The sequence below is a fragment of the Candoia aspera genome, chromosome 2, assembly GCF_035149785.1.
Source record: "Candoia aspera isolate rCanAsp1 chromosome 2, rCanAsp1.hap2, whole genome shotgun sequence".
NCBI classification, from domain to species: domain Eukaryota; kingdom Metazoa; phylum Chordata; class Lepidosauria; order Squamata; family Boidae; genus Candoia; species Candoia aspera.
Genome location: NC_086154.1, coordinates 48,396,202 through 48,422,364, shown reverse-complemented (window position 1 = coordinate 48,422,364; position 26,163 = coordinate 48,396,202). Strand labels below are relative to the sequence as shown.

The window sequence follows — 26,163 nt, the reverse complement described above, 5'->3', positions numbered from 1 at the left end:
TCTACTAACTCAGCAGCCAACTCACTTATCTGCCAAGGGTATGCTGGAATAAAATGAAAATGAATAAATAAAATAAGACAAAGTACATTTGCCTATCAATAGGCAGAGAAAAGAAATGGAGATAGCTTAAGCTCCCCTGGCAAGGTGGAGAAAAGCTATCAAAGAAAGTTTGCAAGAAATATATCCAGTGGTGGTGTGATCAAAGGTGGGGCCTCACCCACAGAATGTAAAACCCAGGCAGGCTCATAAAGAAAACTGTGACAATGTAAGTAGCCTGGTCCGAAGTCATACAGGCCTGAATGGATTGTTAACAGCACCAGAGAATTTTCCTGGAGGAAGAGTGATAAAAAACCCACCCGCTTTAATGTTGGACTTACAGCCCAACATAGAGTGTGCTACAGAAGTCTGAATGGGAGATAATTAAGGCAGTGTCTTAGGATACTTACTGTTTAAGCTGCTTCTGTCCTGTGCTCATGCCAGCTTGATTCTAAGCCAGTTTAAGAAAATCCTGTCCACACATGCATGCCCATACAGAGACAAAGCATCAATATGCACATACACCACATACTCAGCCATGGCTGCTTTAAGGCCCTTGTAGGTGCTGGGCACATTTACCTTTTTAGTGCCATGCTGTGTTAATCATCTGGATGCTTAAGGTTACACTGTAAAGGTATTCCCTGGACACATGTTCTTCAATAAGTCAGGGGAACTTTTCTTTTGCCCAAGAGCACATGGTAATATTTTCAGTTCAAGCATCCACTTACTTCACTGATTCCTATTTTCAGGTTTTTAACTTAAACCATTTTCATAAAAAATTTGCAGGCCCTAGGCCTTTAGTTACCTTTACCATAAATGCTCTAGTATTGCAGCTGTTATAACACTTGCCTTGTAAATACAAGGTTGCAGGTTTAAAGCCTAGCAGACTTTTTAAAATTACTATCTTTTTTTTCCTGAGCTAATTACTTTTCATTGTGCTTTTTTAAAAAACTTACTCCAAAGATTATTGTTTCATTGTTTTTCCAGGCATTTCAAATGGACAGTTTTGAATCAAGTTAGCTCTAAAAGGCAATGGAGATCATGGTGTTGTTCCTGTCTCTGCAAAACAACCAATGAATTACTGGGATTAGCCTGCAACAAACTAAGTGCATTACTGTATCCAAAAGAACCCTGAAGATGACATAATATGGAAAAGTATGCCTTGGAACTGGCCACTTTAATTGTGAGTGGGCGATTAATAGAGGATGATGTCCATTTCTTCCCTTCAGAAAGAGTTGCTGGCCCATATTGGCAATGAGCAACAAAACAGTGTAAACAAGATCAATACTGGATAACTATTATTAATTGTGATAGCTAAGAATTGACACCAACTTGATGGTACATAATTAATCAAAAGGAGAGATTTCAGAAATATAAGGGAAATCAATGTATGTTTATAAATTGGCACCTGGAGTACTATATATCTTTTCTTCTTATAATAAAAGTTAGTGTTCTCAGGAACTTTAACTAGAGCTTAACCTTGGACATATCTTTAAAAAGCATGTAGAAACACTGTACAGAGGCAATTAAGATCTGCCTAATAGAGGATCCTTAATAGCCTACCAAATATTTTGGAATGTTTTATCGCTATACAGTATTTGAATGAAACCAACTTAGACATGTTTGGGTTTTGGTAATTCAACATCAGTATACAACTGTGATGCATTACACATTCTGATGGAATCAGTCCATTTGGCACTAATCCAATCACAACAGAATGCTTTGAAACAATTTGTTATATTGAGCTAATCCACAAGGTGTAATAGCATTGCCTCATGTTTTTAAGTCAATCTATACAACACTATATCGTGTAGATATAAAGTCAGGAAAACCCAGAAAACATATTGCACAAAGAAATCTTGGTTTGTGAGGCCTCTAAGATAACAGACAGATAGAACTTCTTCCCTCTGATCTAAAGAATCTTTATTTTCAGATGCCAACAGTTTATGGATTTTCTGTTAGTAAAAGCCAGTATCTATACATTCCAGTATATAGTATACTTAAACATATACAAGTGAAAAAATCTTGCATGTTAAACAATATGCTGGTTGACAAATTATTTTGGAAATAAAAAGGATGGATCAATCTGATTTTCTTAACATTTCCAATTTTCCACCCTATTTGTGAAGCACATTTTATTTTAAAAATGTGAATGCATTACTTTAGCATTATTTGTATACATTTCCATATGCTTGTCTATCAGCATGCAGTTTGACACAATTTCCTATTTTATGTATTTTTCAGAGAATGCAGTTTTTGTACATATATTTTTATTGAAAAACTATATTTCAGAAAGTAAATAACTACCAAAATAAAGGATAATTCCATTCCACTTGCATATTGCTTTGAAAAATGCTAATTAAGTCACTTGGCATTAATATGCAAACCAAACAAAATTTGCTTCATTCCTAAACTAAGACTACAAAGCTGTTTTAGATGTACATGACAAAAAGGGTTCTATGTTTAAGGGCAAAAAAGTTTAAAATTCCAACTGGGCATGGTAAAACCCTTGGAAATCCCTAAAACAGCTCATTGGATTACATTATAAACCATTCTGTGTAAGAATGATTTTTTTAAAAAAAAAGAATTCTAGGTATCACACTAAAATTATACAGATTATGTCACCAGACATTCTTTCTCCATCTCATTCATTTTTAAATTGTAGGTTTCCCCTCCTAAATAAATGATAGATGAGTTTTCATTAATTTATTATTTCACTAATAAATCATTAAATTATTATTGTTTCATTAACAATTATTCTCACATCACTTTTATTTTACATGGATTTATTTTTACAATGGCCACATATATTTTTTTGTTAATCTTGGTTGGACAGTGTCTCATTTGAAAGTATACATTTTCTTTTAGGCAACAGCTTTTGAAATGCTGGATGATCCATAATGTGAATGAGGATCCATTTCCTGAGATCAGCAGTTTCCTTAATAATAAGAGTATTTTATTTTTTAAAGGAAAAGGAATAAGAGTATTAGGAAAAGGAAGAATAATTAAATACAGAACTAGACTTGTCATCCTAGACTTCTTCCAATCAGAGAGACCAACATTTTTATGCCTTCTCTTCAGTGTGATTTGCAATGCAAACAAAAGCAAGTGCCACAGAGATCTGTTTTGTAGATAAGTGGATAAACAGAAGCATTCAAGTCACCAAATCCCTCCGAAAGAGAACACCACATTGCTTCTAAATAGCAATACCAACTAACCATTTACAGAATGATGGTGTTTCAGTAATATTATTCTAAATCACTAAAATATCCAGATATTACAGGACATTTATTTCAATCTAAAATTCCACTCAGGTGGGCACATTAACAAAAAAAGTCTACCACTTTCTGTTCGAAGATCTTAAACATTTTGTACTACATTTAAATCATGTACTACGAACTTCACAAACAAGAGTAAGAAACTTCCTGATCAATAATGATTGAATGATTTTCAAAATTCACTCTGCTTTGAAAATCTTCTGTTTGTGGTTTCAGAGTGGGGTGAGTGACAGAATTCTGATCAGTATCCAAGGAGGAAGGGGAGGGAAAATCAATTTAACTTGTACTTTCTTTCTCTAGAAAAGTATCTGCACATGCTTGCACACAGTGTGCCCTTGTGTAAGGACACTCCTATTCTCCCAGGTGTAGCTGGATGAACATTCTTTTGAAAAGAAGAGAAAGAATAGGAAAGTCCTCACATGGCACAGCCCCTTAAAGAGACAAGGATAAAAATAGGAGTTTCTCATTCAGCAAAGGGTGGGATTTTTTGGAGGGTTTTGTTGTTGTTGCTTTTGGTATCAGGCTTTCCATACTTTTTAAATAGTTAATGGCAAATCTGTGGAATGCAGCAATGGGCTTAACTGCATACAGAGATCAAATTCTATCCAGATCTTCATGGCATCAATGTTGGTAAAACCTAGGCCACATTATCACAAGGATGATTTGTAGGATTCTGGTGGGATCAAGGAGAGCCTTTTCTGCCATTGCCCACCACCCTATGGAACATGTTGCCCCCTGAGATAAGGTTGACCCCCACTCTTCTGGCCTTCAGGAAGAGTATCAAGACCTGGCTCTGCCAGCTAGCTGGGGTATCCAAGAGTGATAGGCAGCCCTGGGGGTGGTTGGTGGCTTAAAGATACTCTCTCCACCTTTTAGTTTTCCTCTTTTATCTTCTTCTATTTTTTGTATTTTTATAATGGTTTTTATAACTTTTATTTGTAAGCCGCCCAGAGTCACTTTTATAGTGAGATGGGCAGTTTATAAATTTAATAAATAAATAAACCAGGATGAATCTATGCTTTTAACCAGTGTGATCACAGACCAACTGAACAAAGAGGGTAGACATAGGTTGATAGCACTGTTAGGGCAAGATATGTCCTATTAGGTTGATTGACCTAAGATGCATATGCCCCCAGGTACTCTACACCATTGTCTGTGATGAATTCTGAATCACAACTGGATGACAACTTCAAGCTCTGGAGCTGTTTTCTAAGGGCATGAGGTCAAAATGTTCAGAAAAGCAGGGGATATGGTAAAAAAAACCCGCAGGTTGGCATTCTGTTGCTTTACAGGACAGAAAGCTTCCGTGCACAGTAGGTGAATAATTATGCTGATACATTTTGGGGAACAGGTAGAATGTTCATTGCATATCATCTGGCACTTACTTGCAGGCTTACAGATTATTCATATAAATATGTCTAATGTTTTCCTACTTTTCAAGTAACAGTGACACAATCAAAGCCAATACTGACAAAACAAGAGAAATTTCTGAAAAATATTGTCAGCTGATCAATATATCCTTCTTACCAATTTTTCCAGGTTTCCTATAGGATATATATCATAGCTTTAAAATCTAGATTATCTGCGGCTTCTTCTTTTCTTAATACATGGACAGCAAAGCTAATGATTATAACATGGATAGGAGCTGAAAAAAAAATATATATTTTGCTCCCCAAAAATATATCTTGCCCCCAGAGGTGAGGTTGTCCCCCACTCTTCTGGCCTTTCAGAAGAGCATCAAGACCTGGCTCTGCCAACTAGCCTGGGGATCCAGTAGTGGTAGGCAGCTCTGGGGGTGGTTGGTGGTTTGAAGACGCTCTCTTTGCCTTTTTAGTTTTTCTCTTTTAGTTTTGTATTTTTTGTACTTTTTATAATGGTTTTTATGATTTTTTTTATTTGCAAGCCGCCCAGAGTCACTTCCATAGTGATAAATAAATAAATAAACAAACAAACATACAAGCGCATTCCCAGTAAAAATTGAAAAATCACATTCATTTCAGTGTTTTAAATGGATAGTTATTTCTTACATTTTTTCCTGTGCTTTCTCCAAAGAGCACACAGAGGCATAAATATTCACTTTATTTATTAATTTGATTAGTTATTAATTTGTTTTATTTGAGTTCTCATTTTTTAAAAAGGTATTTAAAAATCAACATTAAAAACTTCTCACACCAACTGTGTAAGATAGATAAGGTTGTGAGATCCTGAATTCAAGTTCCTCTAGTTCAAATCAAATATTCAAAACAATATACCAAACCGCAGAGTGGAATGTGATTTTTTTAAAACAGTAAAAGGAACAGCACAAACATATTTTGATAATTAATGCAAATAAACTTTGGGGATACCTGGACAAGAATAGATATTCGTGCAACTGGTAATTAGAACTGAAGCAAATTATAGCTAGGTTTGTACTGAAATCCAGTTACATGTGTAGCTTCCCAATAAACCTGTAAAAGGCTCACAATTAGACCTTTCAAATAAGCACCTATAAAGCAATAATGTACAGGAAATAAACTTAGTGGGATTCTGTATGAGGAACATATCTCAAAATCCTACTGTCTATTATTGTATAATCAGTGATTAGATCTGAAGAAAAAGGAAAAACAAAATATATCCCATGGAATATATGGAACAAGCTAACTCTACCTTCAGCTAAAGACCAATAAAATAAGAGAGAGGCAACATGTATTTTGATCCTCACTTTTTCTCCAGCTGTCACAAGGTTTGTTTTAAGGCTTGGCTTAAAGTCAGAAGAAAACAGAGAGAATAATCTCAAAATCCCTAGAAAGAAATGGGGAGAAAAGATTCCCAACCTGTTGTTTTAGCTGATGGACCAATCTGTCTTTTTCTCTTTTCAAAGCCATCACTTCTTCCTGCGTTTTCTTTTTCTTTGAAGCAGACAGCTCAAGCAAGGCAATGTTTGCATCTTTTTCACTAATGGCAGCAAGCAATGCTTCCTGTCTGAAGAAAGAAAGAAAGAAAGAAAGAAAGAAAGAAAGAAAGAAAGAAAGAAAGAAAGAAAGAAAGAAAGTCAAACCTCTGGGCAAACTTTAAAAAAATAGTTTAGAAAATCTAGAAGAAAGAGGAAAATCACATCAGGCTTCTTGAATGCATGACAAATCTTAGCTGGTATACAAAGTACCCTAAACAGATTTTTTTTCTGGGTTGAATTGTGTGGATATTCTTGTAATTTAATTTATGACATCACTGGCTAGTGAACATCAGATATTTTATAAATGATGGAACATAAATAAAATACTATTATTTGCATGCATACTGTACCTGGTGCATATACAGAATGCAGTATAAACTAAGACCATCTCTGCAAATCCATATGTGAACTGTAAGTTTTCTTGGAACAGCATAATTCAGGCTAAACTAATGTTTAATTGACATATCACCCTGATTTAATAAAGAATCTAAGGAACTCAATTTAAGTCTTGCTACTTGACAGGTACTTACTAGCTCTTTATTGTTAAAAGCTGATTCTTGAAGGGTTTTTTTCCAAGTTTGACTACAAACTTACCCACCCATGCCTCAATTGCAGCTTTTACCATTACACATCTTACAAATTACTTTAGAATGGCACTCATCAACTGTGCATAAAGCATGGTCAACAAGATGTGAACTCTATCATCTTTTTCAGCAGTCTTCAGAATTCAGCACCGTTCTGGAGTGACTGACAAAATTGTGATGTTAGTCTTCATAAATCACTGAAACAAGGTACTGATTGAGGGTAGGCAGCAAAAAATGTGTCTGAAGAAAAATGTGTTCCAATTCATTGCTGCCAATCCCCCAAATCATGAGTAATTGTAGCTACGAAGAACGCAAAAGCTATCATGGTCTTTTGAATTTCTTATTTGATAAACCTTAGTGAATCAAAATCACACCAGAGTACTAATTGTTTATTTTCACAGCTCCACACCCCGCCACATCCTAATAACAATTTATATGTATGAGAACATAATTTTAAAGAAATTCTTCCACTTCTAGTAACACTGTGAGAAAAGTATAGCCCCAAAAGAAGCAGCATCTTAAATTCACCACCCAAATTCTATAACCTGTAATAATTTCTCTATCAGAACAGGTGTTTCATTAACATAGGATGATGATGGTGATGGTGATGAATATGATGATTGATACTGTTATTGAAACCCACGCTCAAACCAAGGATTTTCATCAGATGCTTGAATGACATTATGGAGGATTTTGTACCAAGGTACAAAACCAATAGTCTCAGTTGCATAAATGAGTACAGAAATGCAATTAACAACAGATAACCTAGTTTGGGCAATTGAAAGTACAATCTGTAAAATTAAAAAAAAAAGTTACATTTTACATTTCATTACTTTTTTTCATTCTTGCACAGTATCTATGTTTCCTGATACTGATAACTATCAGATAATGAAAGACCATCATTATCTATTGTAACTGCTATTGTGACTTCCCACATATTCAGAACAAATACTAAAATTCAAGGTGACAAGGTTTGCGTGTATGTGGGGGGGGGGGTTCACCCATGCATGTGTTTCATGTCCTATTTTAGAGATCCAAGGCTCAAATATTTGAACATGACACATCCAAACGGTTTCAGTCAATATAATTACAACATAGTATACTGTTTTCAGCAGAACCCTACATTAGCTTTATATCAACATGAAAACCTGGAAATACCAATAACAGTGATAGAAAAAGCAGGTTTGTGATAAGATTTTTAAGAATAGCCATAAAATCTTAGGTAAAGGATAATTACTCTAGAAAAATTGGCAGAGAAGTCCAGGAAATCCCAGGAAAATCTATTCTGTCTCCTGTCAAACATAAAATGAATGCCTTTTATTAGAGTCATTAAAGGGACTTTGGTCCCAAACATGGATGAAAGCTTGTCTAGAAATTATTGCAAATATTTGATGTCATTTAGGACTATCTGAGCATTGCTAATAACAAGGCAACAGGAGACGACGGCATCCCAGCTGAACTGTTCAAAACCTTGCAAGATGATGCTGTCAAGGTAATGCATGCTATATGCCAGCAAATTTGGAAAACACAAGAATGGCCATCAGATTGGAAAAAATCATCTTATATCCCCATACCAAAAAAAGGGAAACACTAAAGAATGCTCAAACTATTGAACAGTGGCACTCATTTCACATGCCAGTAAGGTAATGCTCAAGATCCTGCAAGGTAGACTCCAGCAATTCATGGAGCAAGAATTGCCAGATGTACAAGCTGGGTTTAGAAAAGGCAGAGGAACTAGAGACCAAATTGCCAATATCCGCTGGATAATGGAAAAAGCCAGGGAGTTTCAGAAAAACATCTATTTCTGTTTTATTGACTATTCTAAAGCCTTTGACTGTGTGGACCATAACAAATTGTGGCAAGTTCTTAGCGGTATGGGAATACCAAGTCATCTTGTCTGCCTCCTGAAGAATCTGTATAACGACCAAGTAGCAACAGTAAGAACACACCACGGAACAACGGACTGGTTTAAGATTGGGAAAGGAGTATGGCAGGGCTGTATACTCTCACCCTACCTATTCAACTTGTATGCAGAACACATCATGCGACGTGCTGGGCTTGAGGAATCCAAGGCTGGAGTTAAAATCGCTGGAAGAAACATTAACAATCTCAGATATGCAGATGATACCACTTTGATGGCTGAAAGTGAAGAGGAACTGAGGAGCCTTATGATGAAGGTGAAAGAAGAAAGTGCAAAAGCTGGCTTGCAGCTAAACCTCAAAAAAACCAAGATTATGGCAACCAGCCTGATTGATAACTGGCAAATAGAGGGAGAAAATGTAGAAGCAGTGAATAACTTTGTATTTCTAGGTGCGAAGATTACTGCAGATGCTGACTGCAGTCAGGAAATCAGAAGACACTTAATTCTTGGGAGAAGAGCAATGACAAATCTCGATAAAATAATTAAGAGCAGAGACATCACACTGACAACAAAGGTCTGCATAGTTAAAGCAATGGTGTTCCCTGTAGTAACATATGGCTGCAACAGCTGGACCATAAGGAAGGCTGAGAGAAGGAAGATCGATGCTTTGGAACTGTGGTGTTGGAGGAAAATTCTGAGAGTGCCTTGGACTGTAAGAAGATCAAACGAGTCCATATTCCAGGAAATAAAGCCAGACTGCTCACTTGAGGGAATGATATTAAAGGCAAAACTGAAATACTTTGGCCACATAATGAGAAGACAGGACACCATGGAGAAGATGCTGATGCTAGGGAGAGTGGAAGGCAAAAGGAAGAGGGGCCGACCAAGGGCAAGATGGATAGATGATATTCTAGAGGTGATGGATTTGTCCCTGGGGGTGCTGGGGGTGTTGATGACCAACAGGAAGCTCTGGCGTGGGCTGGTCCATGAAGTCACAAAGAGTCGGAAGCGACTAAATGAATAAACAACAAAGGACTATCTGGTGCTATGAAGCAACCACATGCTCTTGATATTGATCTCCAAACTGTGAATGCACAAATATACACATTTCTGTGACCTAAAAGAAACAGAGTATGGGAAATAATAATTTTATAGGTACCTGTATACAGTATATACTTCTATGCATTGAAGACATCAGTCTCAAAAAATAAAAATAAGGTTGATTAAAAAAAAAAAGGGGAGGGACATTTAAAATACACTTGAACATGATTAACAACAGATCAAAACATGCACTAAAAACAAATTTAATAACCTTAAACTGTCATTCAGCTTGTAAAAAATGTTTAAGACAGAACTAATGAAATAGACAAAAATGGTAAAAAAATATGTGTAAAATTAAACACTGACAAATGTTCTGTGTTGATTGCTGTCAGGCAGTTTAACCCACTTAAACAGTCTCCCAGAAACCTTAAAGAATAACCCACTGCCATGCTACCTCACAGTCTATTTAAAAAGGAATAATATAAACACTTTGGTTTCATTCCCTAGCTAGATTAGTCAGAGCACAGTCTTCTAAGCTTTATTAATAGTAACTAAGTAAACAGAAGACTGGGGCAATATAAAATGAAGATTTCAATACTAAGATTTATAAAAGCAAGTTTTACCATGTATAATTGCCACCACTAACATGTATTGTCACTACTGTAATCATAAAATATATGAATAATTGCAATTAAAATGTTGTAATTAATACCACTTGAACTAGCAACATATATCCCACTTTTTATGTTCTGATCATAACTGAATGGAAAAGAAGCTACTCAATCACCTTGTCACTTTAATTGTTGTTTTCTTTCCCTTCTGACCCTGAGCATTCAACTTTAGGTTCAGTAGGAGGTGATTTCAGAAAAACTGTGATGAGAGATCTCATCTGAAACAACTTCTTTCTTTCACCCACCTTCTGCCCTCAACCAAACATGCTAGTAATCTATTATGGATGCAGATGTACCTTTAAATAAACAAATGGACGTCTATTATCTGCATTTAATGCATATTTCCTTTTAAAAAAATATTATGTCACACCTGTACAATTGCCCCAAAATCCATAATTTGTGGAAAAATTCAGTATCTTGTATGACATTCTAGATTGATGTATTGTAGCACTGGCTGACAGAAGAATTTCTTGGGAATGTATTTTGGAAGCTAGTCCAAAAAAAGAAATGGTTACAGCTCCTGAAACTAGCAGTTTTTGATAGGTTCTTCCCATGTATATCACAATATATGGAGCGGTAAGGGATCACACTGTCCCCTCTCCTCCAAGCTGGCTCCTCTTAATGTTTCTACAGACAACATCTGGTGTGAAACGGCCTCATATACCATGCCATTTTCCCACCATGCACTACTGCACAAAAATCAGGGAAACCTGATCCAATGCTGCTCCATGTAAGTAAATCCAGAGAGGATACAGTCATAGAACCACACATTGAGGCGTTGTTTTAATTATTTTTAGATACTATGCTGAGACATAGAAATATAGCTATGCATCGTACTAGGTCTCTTAGTCCTGTTTAGTCATATTTTAAAAACTGAAAAGGTTAGGGGTCATGTCTTAAAAGATGGAAGGTAAAAAATATATATAGAAATGTTACTACTGAAGATCTGATTTAATGTGCTTTTTAATTTCTTAACTATACAGGTAGTCCTCGCTTACCAACTGCCTCATTTAGCAACCATTCAAAGTTACAATGATGTAAAAAAAAAAAAGCTTTGTGACCAGTCCTCACATTTATATGTGGTCAATATACAAGTCCTGATGCAAGGTTATGAATGCATTGGTGGCAGATCAGCACTAGAAATATGAGTTAGCAATTGAGTTGAGTTTAATGAAAGTACTCTTGGCTAAAGTAAAATCATTTTTGCACACAGATTTAGAGCACAAAACCATATGTACTCACAAACACACATGGGATATTGATTGAAAAAGCAGATTCAAAATTCATGAGTAATAAAAACATTATTTACTGTCAGCTTAAATGATCAAAGCACATATTTGCATGGAATAGTCTTCATTAATCTGGTACCTGGATTTGTCCCCAGAAAAAATTCCCAGAAATTAATAATTTGGCAATTCCCATTCATTTGGAGAAGATGTCAAATTGAGAATGATGAATATAAAGTATCTGGATTTGGCTTGCAATCGTATTAACTAACCAAATTTGAATGAGAACAACAAAAGACTTGTTTTGAAAAAAAAATCAAAAAATTATGAAGTAACTGGTCAAAAGTAATCCTTTTAATCCTGGTCAAATTCTAAAGTATTATGTTATCAGCATAATGGAAGCTACAGACCCCTGAAATAATAAAATACCAACCTAAACATAGATTTGCATGGTAGGGAAAAATAAGAATTAAAAAACAGCTTTATTGGATGTGGCAAATGTTAAAACAGCTATGTCTAATTATGACACCAAAGGCATGACATGAGTTAATGTCATCAAGGATGCCATACATGCCTATGAAAGTAATAATAAATAAGCTGGTGATAGTTGCATGCTATACTACAATGAATAGTGGCAATGGTATTTTGAATGAATGGAATCGAGGGGAAAAAATCTAAAAGCATGATAGATTTTAGTCTTTATGATGGAAGACTGAGAGAACTAGTGAAGTATACAAGCATGGTGAAAGGTTATAAATGTGAAACAGACCATTTCTTGGTGGTGTAGGAATGGACCTTGGAGAAAAAATGAACATGGAACAAAAGGAAAGAAGAAGGCACAGTGAAAGGAAACATAACACAGGAAGAGAAACTACATGACCTGTATGAAAAAGTATTAGAAGATAGATTAATCTCCCATCAGAATGGCTGGAAAATGGACCTAAGGAAAGAGGATGTGGAAGCTGAGTGAACAAAAATGAAATAAAATGTAACTTTTTACTAATGGAAGTTTTACTAATCAAAATATGAAGAAGGACGCTTTGTAGGAATGATGAACTAAAAGACGATTTGGATGAAAAATGCATATAAGAGAACGATTGCTGCAAAAACTGAGAAGGAGAGAAAAATATTGTATAATGTATATGTTGCAAAGCATTCAGTCAGAGACAGAAAGAAATGTAAAGATTCTGGTAGCCCTACTAAAGTACTTGCCATACTGGAGAATTAAAAATGAGTGCACTTTAAAAAAAACCATGAGCCTTTTCATTTAAAAAGTCTGTTTGAATACAACCTTATACAGGAGTAGAAACTGGAGTGGAGATTAGGGATGCGAATAAAAAGATCTGGGGGAGAAAGTTGGTAGAACATACTATAAAGAATCAAGGAGGGTAATCTGATCTATTGCCAGCATGTGACTTGCATGCATGCCTTCCCTCCTTTCCCTTTCCCTTCCCCTTCCCCTTCCCTGATTGTCACCAAGAAACCTACATTTCTGAATCTCTTAAATTATATCTTTAATTACGTCATCTTCACTTCAATAACTTTCTACAGGAAGAGGATATATTTGGGGTTTGCTTTTTCTTACCATAGTAGCAAGCAATGTATTTTCAAAAAGAAGGGTTTTCCTAGGACATCTTAGAGCAGATTATTCGCTTCTCTTTCCTTTTTAGATTTATATCATTGTGCTAGAAGGTTAACTGGGATCTAGTAGCAATGCTTCCTTCAGACATAGTATTGATTTCTTCTTTCTATGCCAAGGGAACAGATATTTAAACTAATAACAAACCAAATTCAGCAGGAAATAATTACACATTTTATACTGTCATTTGCAGCCAAATGGACAGATTTTAAACTGCTTTTACTCTTAGAGTAAAGAGTACCAATAAAGTTACTAAACAAAATCACTGTAAAGAATTCTTTTTAAAAACTCCTTCCTAACTTCTTAAGCCAACTGTCCCAGCTTTAATTTAAAAGCTGTATGGTGTCAAACTGCAACAGATCTGAAGGCAGAACATTGCTGGGAGGTGAGGGAAATATGGAACAGATCCAAGTTATTTCAAGAATCAAGGAGAGGAGGAGTTCAGACAACAGCACACAAATATTTCCTTAATTAGTAGTTTAAAGATAGGCATGAAAAGAAGTCAGATACCAGATTCATGTTGACTAATTATGACTTCCTTGTTAAAAGAGTGGCTGCAGGCATTTCCAGGAGCATGCATGTCATATGATTCAAATTTGAGCAGGGCAACTTACTCATTGATCTTCTTTGGTGGGTAAATGTTTCTCAAATTTGTTACAGACAAGAAACCAGCCTTTACAAAAGGCAGATGAAAATATTTAGAAAGAGGATGCACTGATCACAAACTCCAGAAAGTTATTAGACTGGTCCTGGTTTCAAGCAGGCAAAAACAGACACAGGGAAATGGATCTTCTCAAACACAGCTGTGAGAAAATGCTTTCCCTGCATTATTAACTAGACTAGGAAATTATTTAATGTTTACTGAAGTTCTTTTGGATACTGTCCAAAAATGACATTAAAATCAAGGTATTTTTAACCTTTCTTCAATAATAAACAGACATGGTAAACTTACCTTCCTGTTTTCATTTGTAACCTTCTTGTTAATGAACATTGGGCTCCCAAAAATGTAGGAAGCAGGCATAGGCTTTATCCACCAGAAATATATTTCTGCCTGGCTCATAGTACCACCTGAATTTTCTCTTGCTAAAAGCCAGAGAACTAAAAAGGATCACAATTGTAATTGAAGATGATGACAATGCAATAAAAGAGATATTGGTATTTGAAAAAAAAATGTAATTCTACTTTGGCAGCTGAAACTGAACCATGTGTGGAGAGAGTTTGCTCTCAAGTATAAAACCCCTGTATGCTGCATAATCAATAAATAAAGCAGTGAGCTTACAGTCATATACAGCTTACTCTGTTTCTGTGAATAGCTGTCCTGGCAAATACATTATCAAAACTACTGTGTGCCTAAAATTGACAGTTTTGTATTTCAGGTTCAATATGTTTATCTTTCCTAGGGATGTTAATACTGTATCGGTGGCTTTCACTACCCTAGCTATGAATCGATAACTTCCTCATGAATTTAAATATTTATTTACTAGACTGATATACTGCCCAATTACAAAATCTCCAGACAGTTTCTGAGTGAACCTATTTTCCCGATACAATAAGTGAGAAAATGAAGGAAGGAACCCTGTTCAAAAAAGTAAACATATGAATGTCTAAATTATTTACTTCAATAAAGTCTTAGCCTTGGTGTTCATGATGTTTTTACTTAAATCAGAACACTCTATTTTTAACTATATTATGTCCACACTGGCTGGAAAATGCTAGCCACTTGGCACTGATTATGGAGTGCCACATGAATAACAAGAACCATATGCTGATATACATTTGAATTTGGATCATATGTCCAGTCTTACTGCCTAGATCCACCTATAAACATACACCATTTGAAAGAGGATGCTGTAAACAAAATCTTCTGTGAAATCTCTGACAAACTGCAGCACATCCCCTGAAAGTTCCGGGCAGTCCTGAAATAACAGCCACAAGGACAAAGATGACCAGGAAGTACAAGAGGGGCTCGAGACCCCAAGTATCATACCACCATCAACATTAGCTGACATTTAGCATAGTATCTGTCCCATCTTTGCCCCTGCCTGTAAGTTTTTGCCCTCCCCCCATAAACTGCTCTGCTTACTTTATGGATGTCCATGCACTGAGAGAGCAATTAATTTGGGGTGCCAGGATTTAAAGAGCCTAGTTTTTCTGGATTAACAGACACTTTCATCTGGAGATTATTCTCTCTTCAATATGTGCAGGTACAAAGAAATGCTTCAGATGAAGGAAGTTTTCTGGAAGGCCCATAGAGCAAGAGTCTGTCTCCTTGTTGAAGAAAGGAATCAAGCAACAAACAAACATGAAAACAAACACCTGCTACCTGTTATATTTTGTTATCTAAATTCTTGATTAGAGGTGCTGGAGGCTTAGAGCTTTTGGAGGTCTACGGGGGCTATAGCAAGTTGTGTGGCTGATTACATTTTGTCCTCTTCCCTTGAATTGCTTAGAAATATGGAACAAAGGTTTATTTTCTCCTCTTGCCCTTACAACTGATTTAGGGCTTAACTCGCAAATTGTTTAGTTTAGATCAGCCTTCCCCAAAGTGCTACCCATCAAATGTGTAGAGCATGCTAGAGGGCCCCATGTTGGTGAATTTCCCAGGTTGGGAGAGGTTCAGGGAATAGAGCAATAGCATTAAAGAGGGTATTTTACAAGCTGCAAATGAATGATAATATGCTTTCCTTCACTTGGAGAGGAAGTTTCACACAAAATGGCTTGCTGTCAGACTCCCTCACTTTCCTCAGTACTCAGAATGAAAGTACTAAGCAAGCATCAGACATTTCTGCATCAAGGCTGTGTATTTAAGGCTTACACAAGCTAAGTCCTTGATTCTTTTACTTAAAAAGAGTAGCCACATTTCACAATAATCAGTGTCTCCTGCTATGGTGGCCAACAAATCTTTCACGCCATCCAGCATGGGAATGGCAGGAGTTGATGTACAACACATCCAAAGAACCCAAGGATGAAGAGTACTGCTCTAAACAACAATCTAGTCATTGGACATTATAGCTACAAGTGGACATGGTAGACTTTTAATTCAATAGTTTGCATCTTAATAAATGTTAGTTGCATGAATCTATCACATATCTAAAATGCAAAAATTAGAGCATGTGCCTTGCATGCCAAAAATTCCAGCTTTGAACCCTAGTAAGAGCAAGGAAACACATCTGACTGGACACTTGTAGAGTTACCTCCAGGGTCTACAATTCCTAGAATTACCAGCCAATATGGTCACTGCCTTGGGCTTGTGAAGAATTCTGGGGCTTGTAGTATATACCCTGAGTACAAAAATCTGAACTAGGTGAAGTAGTATAAAGCAGTTTCCCATGACCCTAAAAATCTTTTGCCTCATCTTCAGGTATGACTTCAGATAAGATATTATCACGTCAGCCGATGAAGATTATCTGCTATCCAATACAACAATTGCATTAAAAATAGCCTGAACTGCATACTTCAGAGTATTCCCAGTAAATCAATGATTGACAAATAAAAGTCCATGTAGACCTAGTCCCAACCCCATAATATTTATGAAAATTGAATTATATTTATGCATTCAACAGACCACTTCCATATCTAAACTCCTGCCTCTGCTATGTAAATGTGCCCCCCCCCCCAAATCCTTGAAATAACTCATTCCTTTTCAAACAGGCAAACCAGGCAATAAACCACGCTTAGTTCTGCGCTCTACTTCAAATATGGATCCACTCCAACACAAGAAAAATAACCTCTCTGGAGGAACTGTGATACGTTCACAACCACTGCAGTCAAAAAACTGCCTCCACATAGGCAGCAGAGCTTGCATTAACAGTGGTCCAGCCGCTGCTAATGAGGTGACTTCCAAGTGAAGTAGTTAAGGTTTTACTGCTTCTGTAAACTTCTCTAAACTGAAGTTTAAAGTAGAAATGTAATCTTCAACTCCCCAAGCAGTCCAATTTGGCTACTAAAGGTGTTGTTTTACATTTCCAAATGTTTTTCCCTTGTCACTCCTTTTTATATTTCAGTGGTCAGGTTGTGAGCATTTGTTCCTTGCAGCACACCTCCCTTTGAATGCCAAAACTTGGGAGGCATTTGTGACTAACTGCTAGCTCTGCCTGCCAAACAAGAGCTCCCTGCTGGTGACATGACCACCTAGTGACCTTTAAAAATGTTTAACAATGTGAAAAATATCTCCCTCTCGTAGGAAACAGCAATTTTTTAAATTAAATGTACATTGAACATTTGCTTAGATGCAGATAAATGGTATTCCGAGTCACCTTCTCTGTTTCCAATTTTGGCCGTTTGAAACCCAGCCCAAGACTAAATAAATAAATGTTGATACTAAGAGGAAACTAAGAGCTCTAGAGCCATGTGATTTCACAAACAGCTTTTTCCCATTTTCTAAAATCTAAATGTTAAGCCAGACATAGAACAGGTAATGAAAAGAAACAAGTCTGGCAGCCCCTTTTCATGGCTCTTAGCTGAAAAGAGATCAAGCCAAAAGAAGGGGCTATAATTTGGCAGACTTAACATCTTTCAAAGTCTGCAAGGCTAAGAGTTAAACATTTAATGTTTACCAATTGAAACATGATCTCTCTGTTGAAAAGACACAGTGGCATACTTTCAGCATCCTCATCTCTGTATTAGTGTAGCAAAGGATAAAAATTTCTTGGGTCTGGAGGTATGATGAGAAACATTATTTGCTAAAATCCATAGATGTTACTTCGAGGCTGTTTTATGCACGTATGTGGGGCACATATGTGCTTTAACCAGGTAATTGCCATTCCCACACAGCTAAACACATTCAGGGTTTTGAATGGTTTGAAGAGAACCTCAGCACTTCTATTCACACAGGAGATTTACTGTCCCCTGCCCAGTGTTCTGGCCAGCTCCCCAAGCTTGGTGTGTTTCCTTTAGCAAAAGGAGGATAGAGAGTGGTTTCTATTAACTGCAGTTTAAAATGCCATTTAGAAGCATGCACATCTCAAGAGTTCTGTGCAAATTCAGATGCCCCTTTGCAACAGGGATGTTTGGGAAGTTTTCTTATGCCAATCACCTGTTCCCATGCCCATCTCTTTTACTGCTTTCCCACCTTATCCTCCTTCACGTCAGCTGGGGAGGACATGCCCTCATGATCCAGTGCTTGGCTGCTATACTGAAAGCACCTGTACCTGTTTGACAAATTTAGGGGAGAGGTTCACAAGCACATATGGCAAAGAGAGATTTTGGCCCTAGTTATGGCTAAGAAACAAGATATCCTCATAACAAATCCTGAGATGTGTTGGGTGGGAGTCAGCCTATAAATCAGAATGTTTTCTGTAAGAAGCAACTGGACAATATATGTATTCTCTAGCAGGCCTTGAAGAATGTATAGATCTCAACATTCTGTACATTTTCCAGTCATTTGATAATAGCCAACACATCTTGGAAAATATAAATCTCTCAAATTTTTATCAATTGCCTAGACAATTACCACAACCTCCAATTAACATCAAGTAATGTGTATTTCTAAATAGCTGTTGTATAGTCTCTGGACAATATGAATAATCTCCAGTGGGTTTGGAGAATGTGCAAATTGTAACTAGAATTCAACTAGGACTTGCAGTTCTCACAGCATGAATCTGAACATTTTTGTCAGTCTGGCAATGCGTACTCCAAACATTCCCAAGTTACAGTTTTGCAAAATGCCTACAGAACTATAGGAATTTGGAATCTTAAGTAACTTTGCAAAAATCATTAAAATTAATTGTAAATAACCTCCCTTGTGCAATGTAGCTAACAGAAGGAATGCTAATTTTTAAACCCTAATGTGGTTCTTTCCCACAGCAGCACTTGCATGAACCCCAAAATATGGTATTAAACTTGTGTATATGTCAATTTTGGCCATGATACGATGAGATAATAAGAGGAAGGAGAATATACAGGTACCACTTGCTGGTTCAGCATGTTTTCTTGTATTCACACAAGGAATGAGCACTGGGTAAGAACTGGGTAAGTTGCTTTTATGAGTTATGATATCTCTGCCCATGACAAATCATTTATATAACGTGCATCCTGAATTCAAAAGGCAAGACTGGAAACAGTAACCATCCATCACCTCTTGCAGAACATTAAATGAACATGGAGTAATATTTATGAACTTGGAACAAGACAGAGAAGATCTGCCTATATCTAGTTTTAGCCACATTTCATACATTTCCTTTGTAATATTCATATCGCTTTCTGAGAAACCTGTCCTAAGTACTATGGCTAGTTCAACATCAAGCTCACTGTAAAGTTATATGCAGTCTGTGTCATCTCCTCCCATTATTCAGGTGAGGTGTGAGGAAAACATCATAGCAGTTTTATTGTGGAGAGAATGAACAATAATCAGTTTTCTTTTCCTGTACTCTGGCATTTCTTCCTAAACTTAATAGCAGGGTGTGCGAGGATGGGGGGAGTTTTAATCAGGACTTTGAGGAAAAGGGGAAGAGTTCAAACTTCTCACCTTCCAGATGTCTTGCTTTGCTGCCTGGAACAGAACAAATGGGCATTTAGAAAAAGTGAATGTGAAGCCACATACTCTTTTCCCCATGATTGAGGAACAGATACCAGTAAAGAGTGAGCTACATGGATATATAGGTTGGTTGGGGCTTCTCTTTTATTTGATTTTTTTAAAGTATTAAGTTCTTTCTTACACGTTTCTGAAGAACAACAAGAAAAGCTATCTCTACTGAAATTCCCCTGTGCAAATTATTGAGAATTTTGGTAAACTCTTCTCAAAAAGCAAAATGCTCACCCATCTATGCTAATATATCTTCTAGCAATACAACTTGTATTAGTACAGCTATTAAAGATGAAGAAGCTGAGGAAAAAAGAGGAGGCAGCTCTTATTCAGCATTACAGCCATAGTTGGATACACAAAGATTTGTCAAAATGGCTTTTAAGAGCTAATGCTTAGAACCCTGTACTCAAATGGATAAATCAGTTCCTCATTTTTCAGACAATTTTTTTGTCCAGTTGAAATAACACATTTGTAGATTTTTAAAAAAATCATTAAAATAAGAAAAAAAATAATTTGTCAACTATCCCTACATTGAAACTTTAGATAATATCAAGAGTATGGCTCTTGAAATATTACAATTATATTAACCAAGAATATATCAGGTGTGTCTGCAGCATATGGTTAAAAAAAAGTCAAGTCTGCACATAAAAAAATTCTACATGTACAGAACGGGCAGAATTTCAATCTCATCATCACAGATGCCACCTTGACCCCTTTTACCACATTTTGTAGACACCCCTGGGATGTTTTATATTCTCTACAAAAATATACAGCAGTAAGATGGTATAGCCACATTCCCAAACCTTGTAGAGGAGATATTGAGAAGGAAACATGTACAATTCCCTTTCCATGGAGAGACTGTATTGTTGTCTATACAGTAAGTATGAATTAGTATAGTAGTCCATTAGTATACATATTAGCTGTTCAAGTCACATTACCCCAAACATCTGTATTTATCTTATAAGAGAAATATATCCATTTTAAAAAGTGATGGTTTCTCTTTTTTCATTCTCAAAAAATAAAATGTATAAAATAGATTATGTATAAGGGGTGGATTTGTGTGTGAATTTTACTTGGAGATGTAAAGAAAAGTTTTTTTATCACAAGATCCTTTTAAATGCACTGAGTAGTTAAGTAGTTAATTTAGTATATGTCCTTCTGGCACATTCCTTTTTCAATTACCTGAATGATAGACACTTTGAGATTTTATAGTACATTATAAACAAAAATGCACTTAAAGAGAGATAAAATATATTTTCCTTCTTAAAAAAAAAAGAAAACAATTCTGCTTAGGTTCAGCAAGTTCTTCTTAGTCAACTATTCCTAAGTGTTTCTTGCCCATATGTTTAAAATGTAGTAAATCACACCAATTACATTCTTTAGACTGGAATACGTCATTTCAAGAGCAATAAAACGTGTTCCCAATCACTTCCCTAAAAGCGAAACAGCTTAAAGGTTATCAGACTAGTGGAGATAATAGATTAACTCAGAAAAAATATTAGATTTTGTTTTTTTTACAAAATGGCACGGGGAAAATTAAAACTATCACCATTCTCTGTAGAATATGTAGATGAAAATGCAGCTAAAACAGGAAGAGCAGCTACCCATGAGGATAGGGTGGAGGGTAGGACAGATTAAGTCCTGCCAGCTTATTGTGACCAGAACAGAAGATAAGGAGGAGAAATTTTTAAAATTTCTCTTCCCATTGACTATAAAGATAAGGGAAACATTCTCCAGTCTAGTGTAGTTTAGGCCAGTTTGGCAGCTGGGGGGTGGATTGCTGGAGGAAGGGGCTTTGCTGGACTCAGATGCCAGAAATGAGTTGTCTCTCCTCCTAACTCTTTCCAACTGACAAGGTCTGGGAGTTAGGTTTGCGCCCTAGAAAAACCAGAAAGATGTTCAGGATTTTCCTCTGGTAACTCTCATATCTCCTTAGTTCTGTACTTCACATTTCTAAAAGAATGCTGCTAATTTTTTTAAGAAATATCTCCACCCATCACAATATTATTTAGGCTTTGGAAATGATAATTTTGGATGTTACTGATGCTCATGAAGTGTATCTGCAGATTCTCAGCAAATAAAAAGTAGTTACTCAAAAATATGTGTATAAGCAATGGTCATGAAACCATGAATGCACGCAATGCACTCAATGCACTCAAGTATGCACCTCTTGAATCAGGTTTTCTCAAACTTATACAACAGCTTAGTTGTTGCTTGAGTGAACACTTCAGTAACTTAAGTTACAGTCTTGCACCCATCAACTAATCCCTTACTTGTGAATAAGCATGCACAGGATTTCACAGTTAAAAAAAGTAGAATCTGGAGAGTAGCAAAACAACCCTGGCTTCTGTAAATCAATCTCCAAACCAAGAATACAGCAGAAGAAAATGAGACAAATATAATAAAAGCATGGTGGAAATGAAATTACCACTAGGTTGACTAGAGGTGGATGATGTAGCAGGGATAAGCACTTGGTTGTTGCATTGCCATTTTATTTATTTATGCATGCATGCATGCCCCAATCTCATTGCATGTGACTCTGGGCAGTGGACATAGCTGAAATACAAGTAAAATCATAATCTGTTACCATTAAAAACAATTTAAAACTGTCTAAAATTTTAAATTGTAAGAACAATTTTACATTTAAAATACAATAATAAAAAGAGAAGAGTGCACTCTAACAATATAACCATTTAACAGGCTCCATACTTCCTTGGGATCCCCAAGCCAAATGCCACATTTAAGTTTTAAGGGCCTTCCAGAAGGCTGGAAGAGTTGGGGTCAATCTCACCACGGGGAGAATGATGTTCCAGAAGGCAGGTGCAACAACAGAAAAGGCTCTCTTTCTGGATCCAGCCAAATGAAGCTCCTTGGCTGTTGGGACCCACAACATGCCCCTTCTGCTGGATCTGATGGGATGGGTAGATGTAATTGGGGCAAGGCAGTCCCTTAAATAACCTGGCCCCATGCCATGTAAAGCTTTAAAGCTCATCACCAGCACCTTGAATTGGACCCAGAAGGAAACTGGCAACCAATGCAGCTCGCAGAGCAGAGCTGTAATATGTGCAGTTCTTGGAGCACACATAACTGTCTGCATTGTTGCATTCTGTACCAGTCGAAGCTTCTGGATACTCTTCAAGAGCAGCCCCATGTAAAGTGCATCACAGTAATCCATTAGGGAGGTGACAGGGCATGAGTGACCGAGAGTAGGGCCTCCTGATCCAGGAATGGGCACAACTGGTGCAGAGTACAAAGCTGTGCAAAGGCCCTCCTGCCCATGACTGCCACCTGATATTCGAGCAGGAGTTGTGAGTCCAGAAGGACCCCCAGATTGCACAGCAGGTCTGTTTGGGGTAGTGCAATTCCATCCAGCACCAAAGATGGTAAATCCCTGAATACAGAAGGTCCCAAAACCCTAAACCACTCAGTTTTGTCAGGGTTCAGTTTTTCTTAATGCCACCTTCAGAAAACCATATAAGATTGTTTGCATCCCTTAGTCCCAAACAGGTTACTTTCCCTGCTTTAGAAATATATATTTAAAACATACATTATTAATGTTGGACAGAGTGATGCCTATTATGGTGCAGCCCAACAAACCCATAGCTACTGAATACCCAATTGTGTAATGAGAAAATAGCAGCTGTTGTTTACCTTCTTCTGTCAGTCCTGCCATAGCATGGCACAAGCATGGCACAATTGTATTGGTAAAGTTCAGGAGAGCAAACATCATCAGCTGGTCCTACTGTATATTTAGGCAGAGGATCAACCTCTGCAACATATACATTGTCTGGAGACTGGTTTGTTCACCTATATTTCTACCATCCTTTCATGGTCCACGAATGTGGTATTTTTTTCCAATTATTCAAATTGTTCATGATCTGTCTTTTTTAATAAACATTTCATTTTCCCCTTCCTAACCTTTAGCTCACTAGATCGGGCTGTGCAGATGGATTATGACTGAAATAGCCCCAAATCTGACTATTATCTCACCCATGTAGATTTTCATCTGAATTTAGCCAGCAAGTTGAGCTGCTCTACTAATGCGTTGCAAATGCAGCTGTTGCAATACTGTCACATGTTGGTTAAAAGGAAGCTTTGGTACAGCCAATGCCATTATACATAACTGCATCCATCCAATCAATTTATACAAATTGCTGCATCCTATAAATGTTTTTCTACATGGGACTAATATCCTAAATACTCTTCCTTGGAGTAGATGGCAATTCCACTGCTTTTAATACGACTTACTGCTAAGTAAAATTGCTCAGAAAAGCAGCCAGAATCAGTTTAGTGCATGTAAACTATTCCAGCCAGATGCTCTGACCAGCTCTATATCTCAGAGTCAGTGATTTTTCTGCTGACAAAATTTATAGAGATGCAGTGATTCAATATTAAGAGCCTTGTGTTAACAGGCTGTGTTCTTGATGACCCTGCTCTTTGCTCTTCCATTATTTACATTTTCTTCTACAGTATGTCCGTAATTCCTAAAATGTCCCCAAAGGAATTTCATTGTTTTTCAAGTTGGGTTGACCTGCTGAACTTTACATAAAATTGTATGAACTAGCAAAATTGGTTATTCAAATTTCAGTTAAATCTTCTAAATTTTTGCAATAAAAAAATAAGATAAACTCTTATTAGATGCAAAAGAATTCTTTTTCTGTTAGGCCAGTAAGACAGCAGCTACCCTTACATTATCCCTAATCTCCCCTGTAAGTATTTACAATTGTTCATTGCCATGGTATCTAGGAACACTATACAAAGTCAAAATGGCATTTAAAAAAAAACATCAAAACAAAGCCAAAGAAACAAACCCTAAGCATGAAGAGAACGGGCCAGCTGGCAAAGTACTCAAGATCTCACAAACCTCATTCAAGGGCAAAGAGTCTTGTAGATGTCTGCTCTCTGCTTGTTTTCAGACATTCTGTCTACTATTTATCTTCAAGACTGGGTAGAGTGAAGACAGGCAAACGTTGCTTTGTTCCTTCCCCTGTTCCTCTAAAAGAGGCCCAGTAATATAATTACAAAGGCTGGGTTTTGCACGACACAGTTGTTAAACAATACCTCAGTAGACTGGATGGCTTAAGCATCAGTGGGCTCTATTTTTTAATTACTATTTTATCATTTTTGTCGTACTTATATACCAGTTTTCTTTTAAGGATTTCACTGTAATATACTTGGAGATTATCTTTTTTTTTATCCTGGCAGCAAGTGGAATGGGTTGAGAGGTAACAGTCGGCTCAAGATCACCCACTGAGGTGCATGTCTGAACGAATCCACTACAATTGGCTCTGGCACCAGCAGTGTACTAGGTGCGGGACAAAAATTAGAAAAAATGTGCCATCCCTGATCAGAAGGGTACCATTCTTCATTAGAAGAAGACAGAGATGGGAGAGAGAGTATGGTATGAAGAAATTTGATGGGAGGATGGAAAAGGGTCACACGTAAAGCAGAGTATTTCAGGACAGGCTTGAGAACAGACAGGAAAAGAGAAAGACACACTTTGGGGTTCTTGACTTAGGAAAAGGTAAGTATTTCATATGATGAAGTATTGATGAAAGTGTTCAGAGCAAAGAGTAGGAAGTCTCTGTCACAGGGATATCAATACAAAGATTTTATCAATGTTCATATGCCACATAGTCACCCCTGACATAGATTGGCTTCTGACTTAAAAGCACTGATTCCCGAGTAGCCTCAGTGAATCCACTGGAACATCATAACTGTGGCCAAGCAAGAGTTATGCAGGTATGTATTAATGCACATATATGTTATATGTAAATATCTCAGTTGATTGGATATCTAACAGAATAATCTATGCTACAGCTTGATTTGAACTTAAAAAATACCAGCATACTACTCACTACAATAGTTTGTAGGTACTTCCCCTATACCAAACATACAAAGTCATAAAACAATTTTCATGTTTAACTAGCTAAGTCTTCTCTACTTTGGGAGTTATACACTATAAATCATATCTATTTTTTATCAGTTCCTTTTTCAAAACTGAACGTTCATCTCTGAATTCAGTATGTTAGCTGTTCAAACTGTGATGGAATGTGGCTGAAATTTCACTTTCTTTTGAAAACCTTGTATAGCACTGTTGGTTTTATAATAATAATATTGTTCAACCCTGATCTATTAATTCAACTGAATTTTCAAAAAATACAATATTAATAAGATGGAAAGAGATTCAGAAAAGGAATGGATAATGTGAAGTTGCCTTCTTCTTTATCTAACAGTTACCAGTCACTTTCACATCTATAAGCTTGTTACAAGTGGTATGCTCACGTTTCCAGTTCACGCTTCCAAACGAACAGTTGCTCAGATATATGAAAAGGACCATGTTCCAAAACTAACAAACATTAAAATAACATT

The 26,163-nt window shown here is 36.6% G+C and overlaps 1 protein-coding gene across 1 annotated transcript in view; it reads right to left on the bottom strand.

The window, feature by feature from the left end:
• The window catches only part of ERC2 (ELKS/RAB6-interacting/CAST family member 2), a 630,778-nt gene that overhangs the window by 175,445 nt on the left and 429,170 nt on the right, over positions 1–26,163 (bottom strand). Inside the window, exon 13 of the mRNA XM_063296431.1 lies at positions 6,128–6,275. Within this exon, the coding sequence (XP_063152501.1) occupies positions 6,128–6,275 (148 nt within the window). The remainder of the gene's footprint in view (positions 1–6,127; positions 6,276–26,163) is intronic.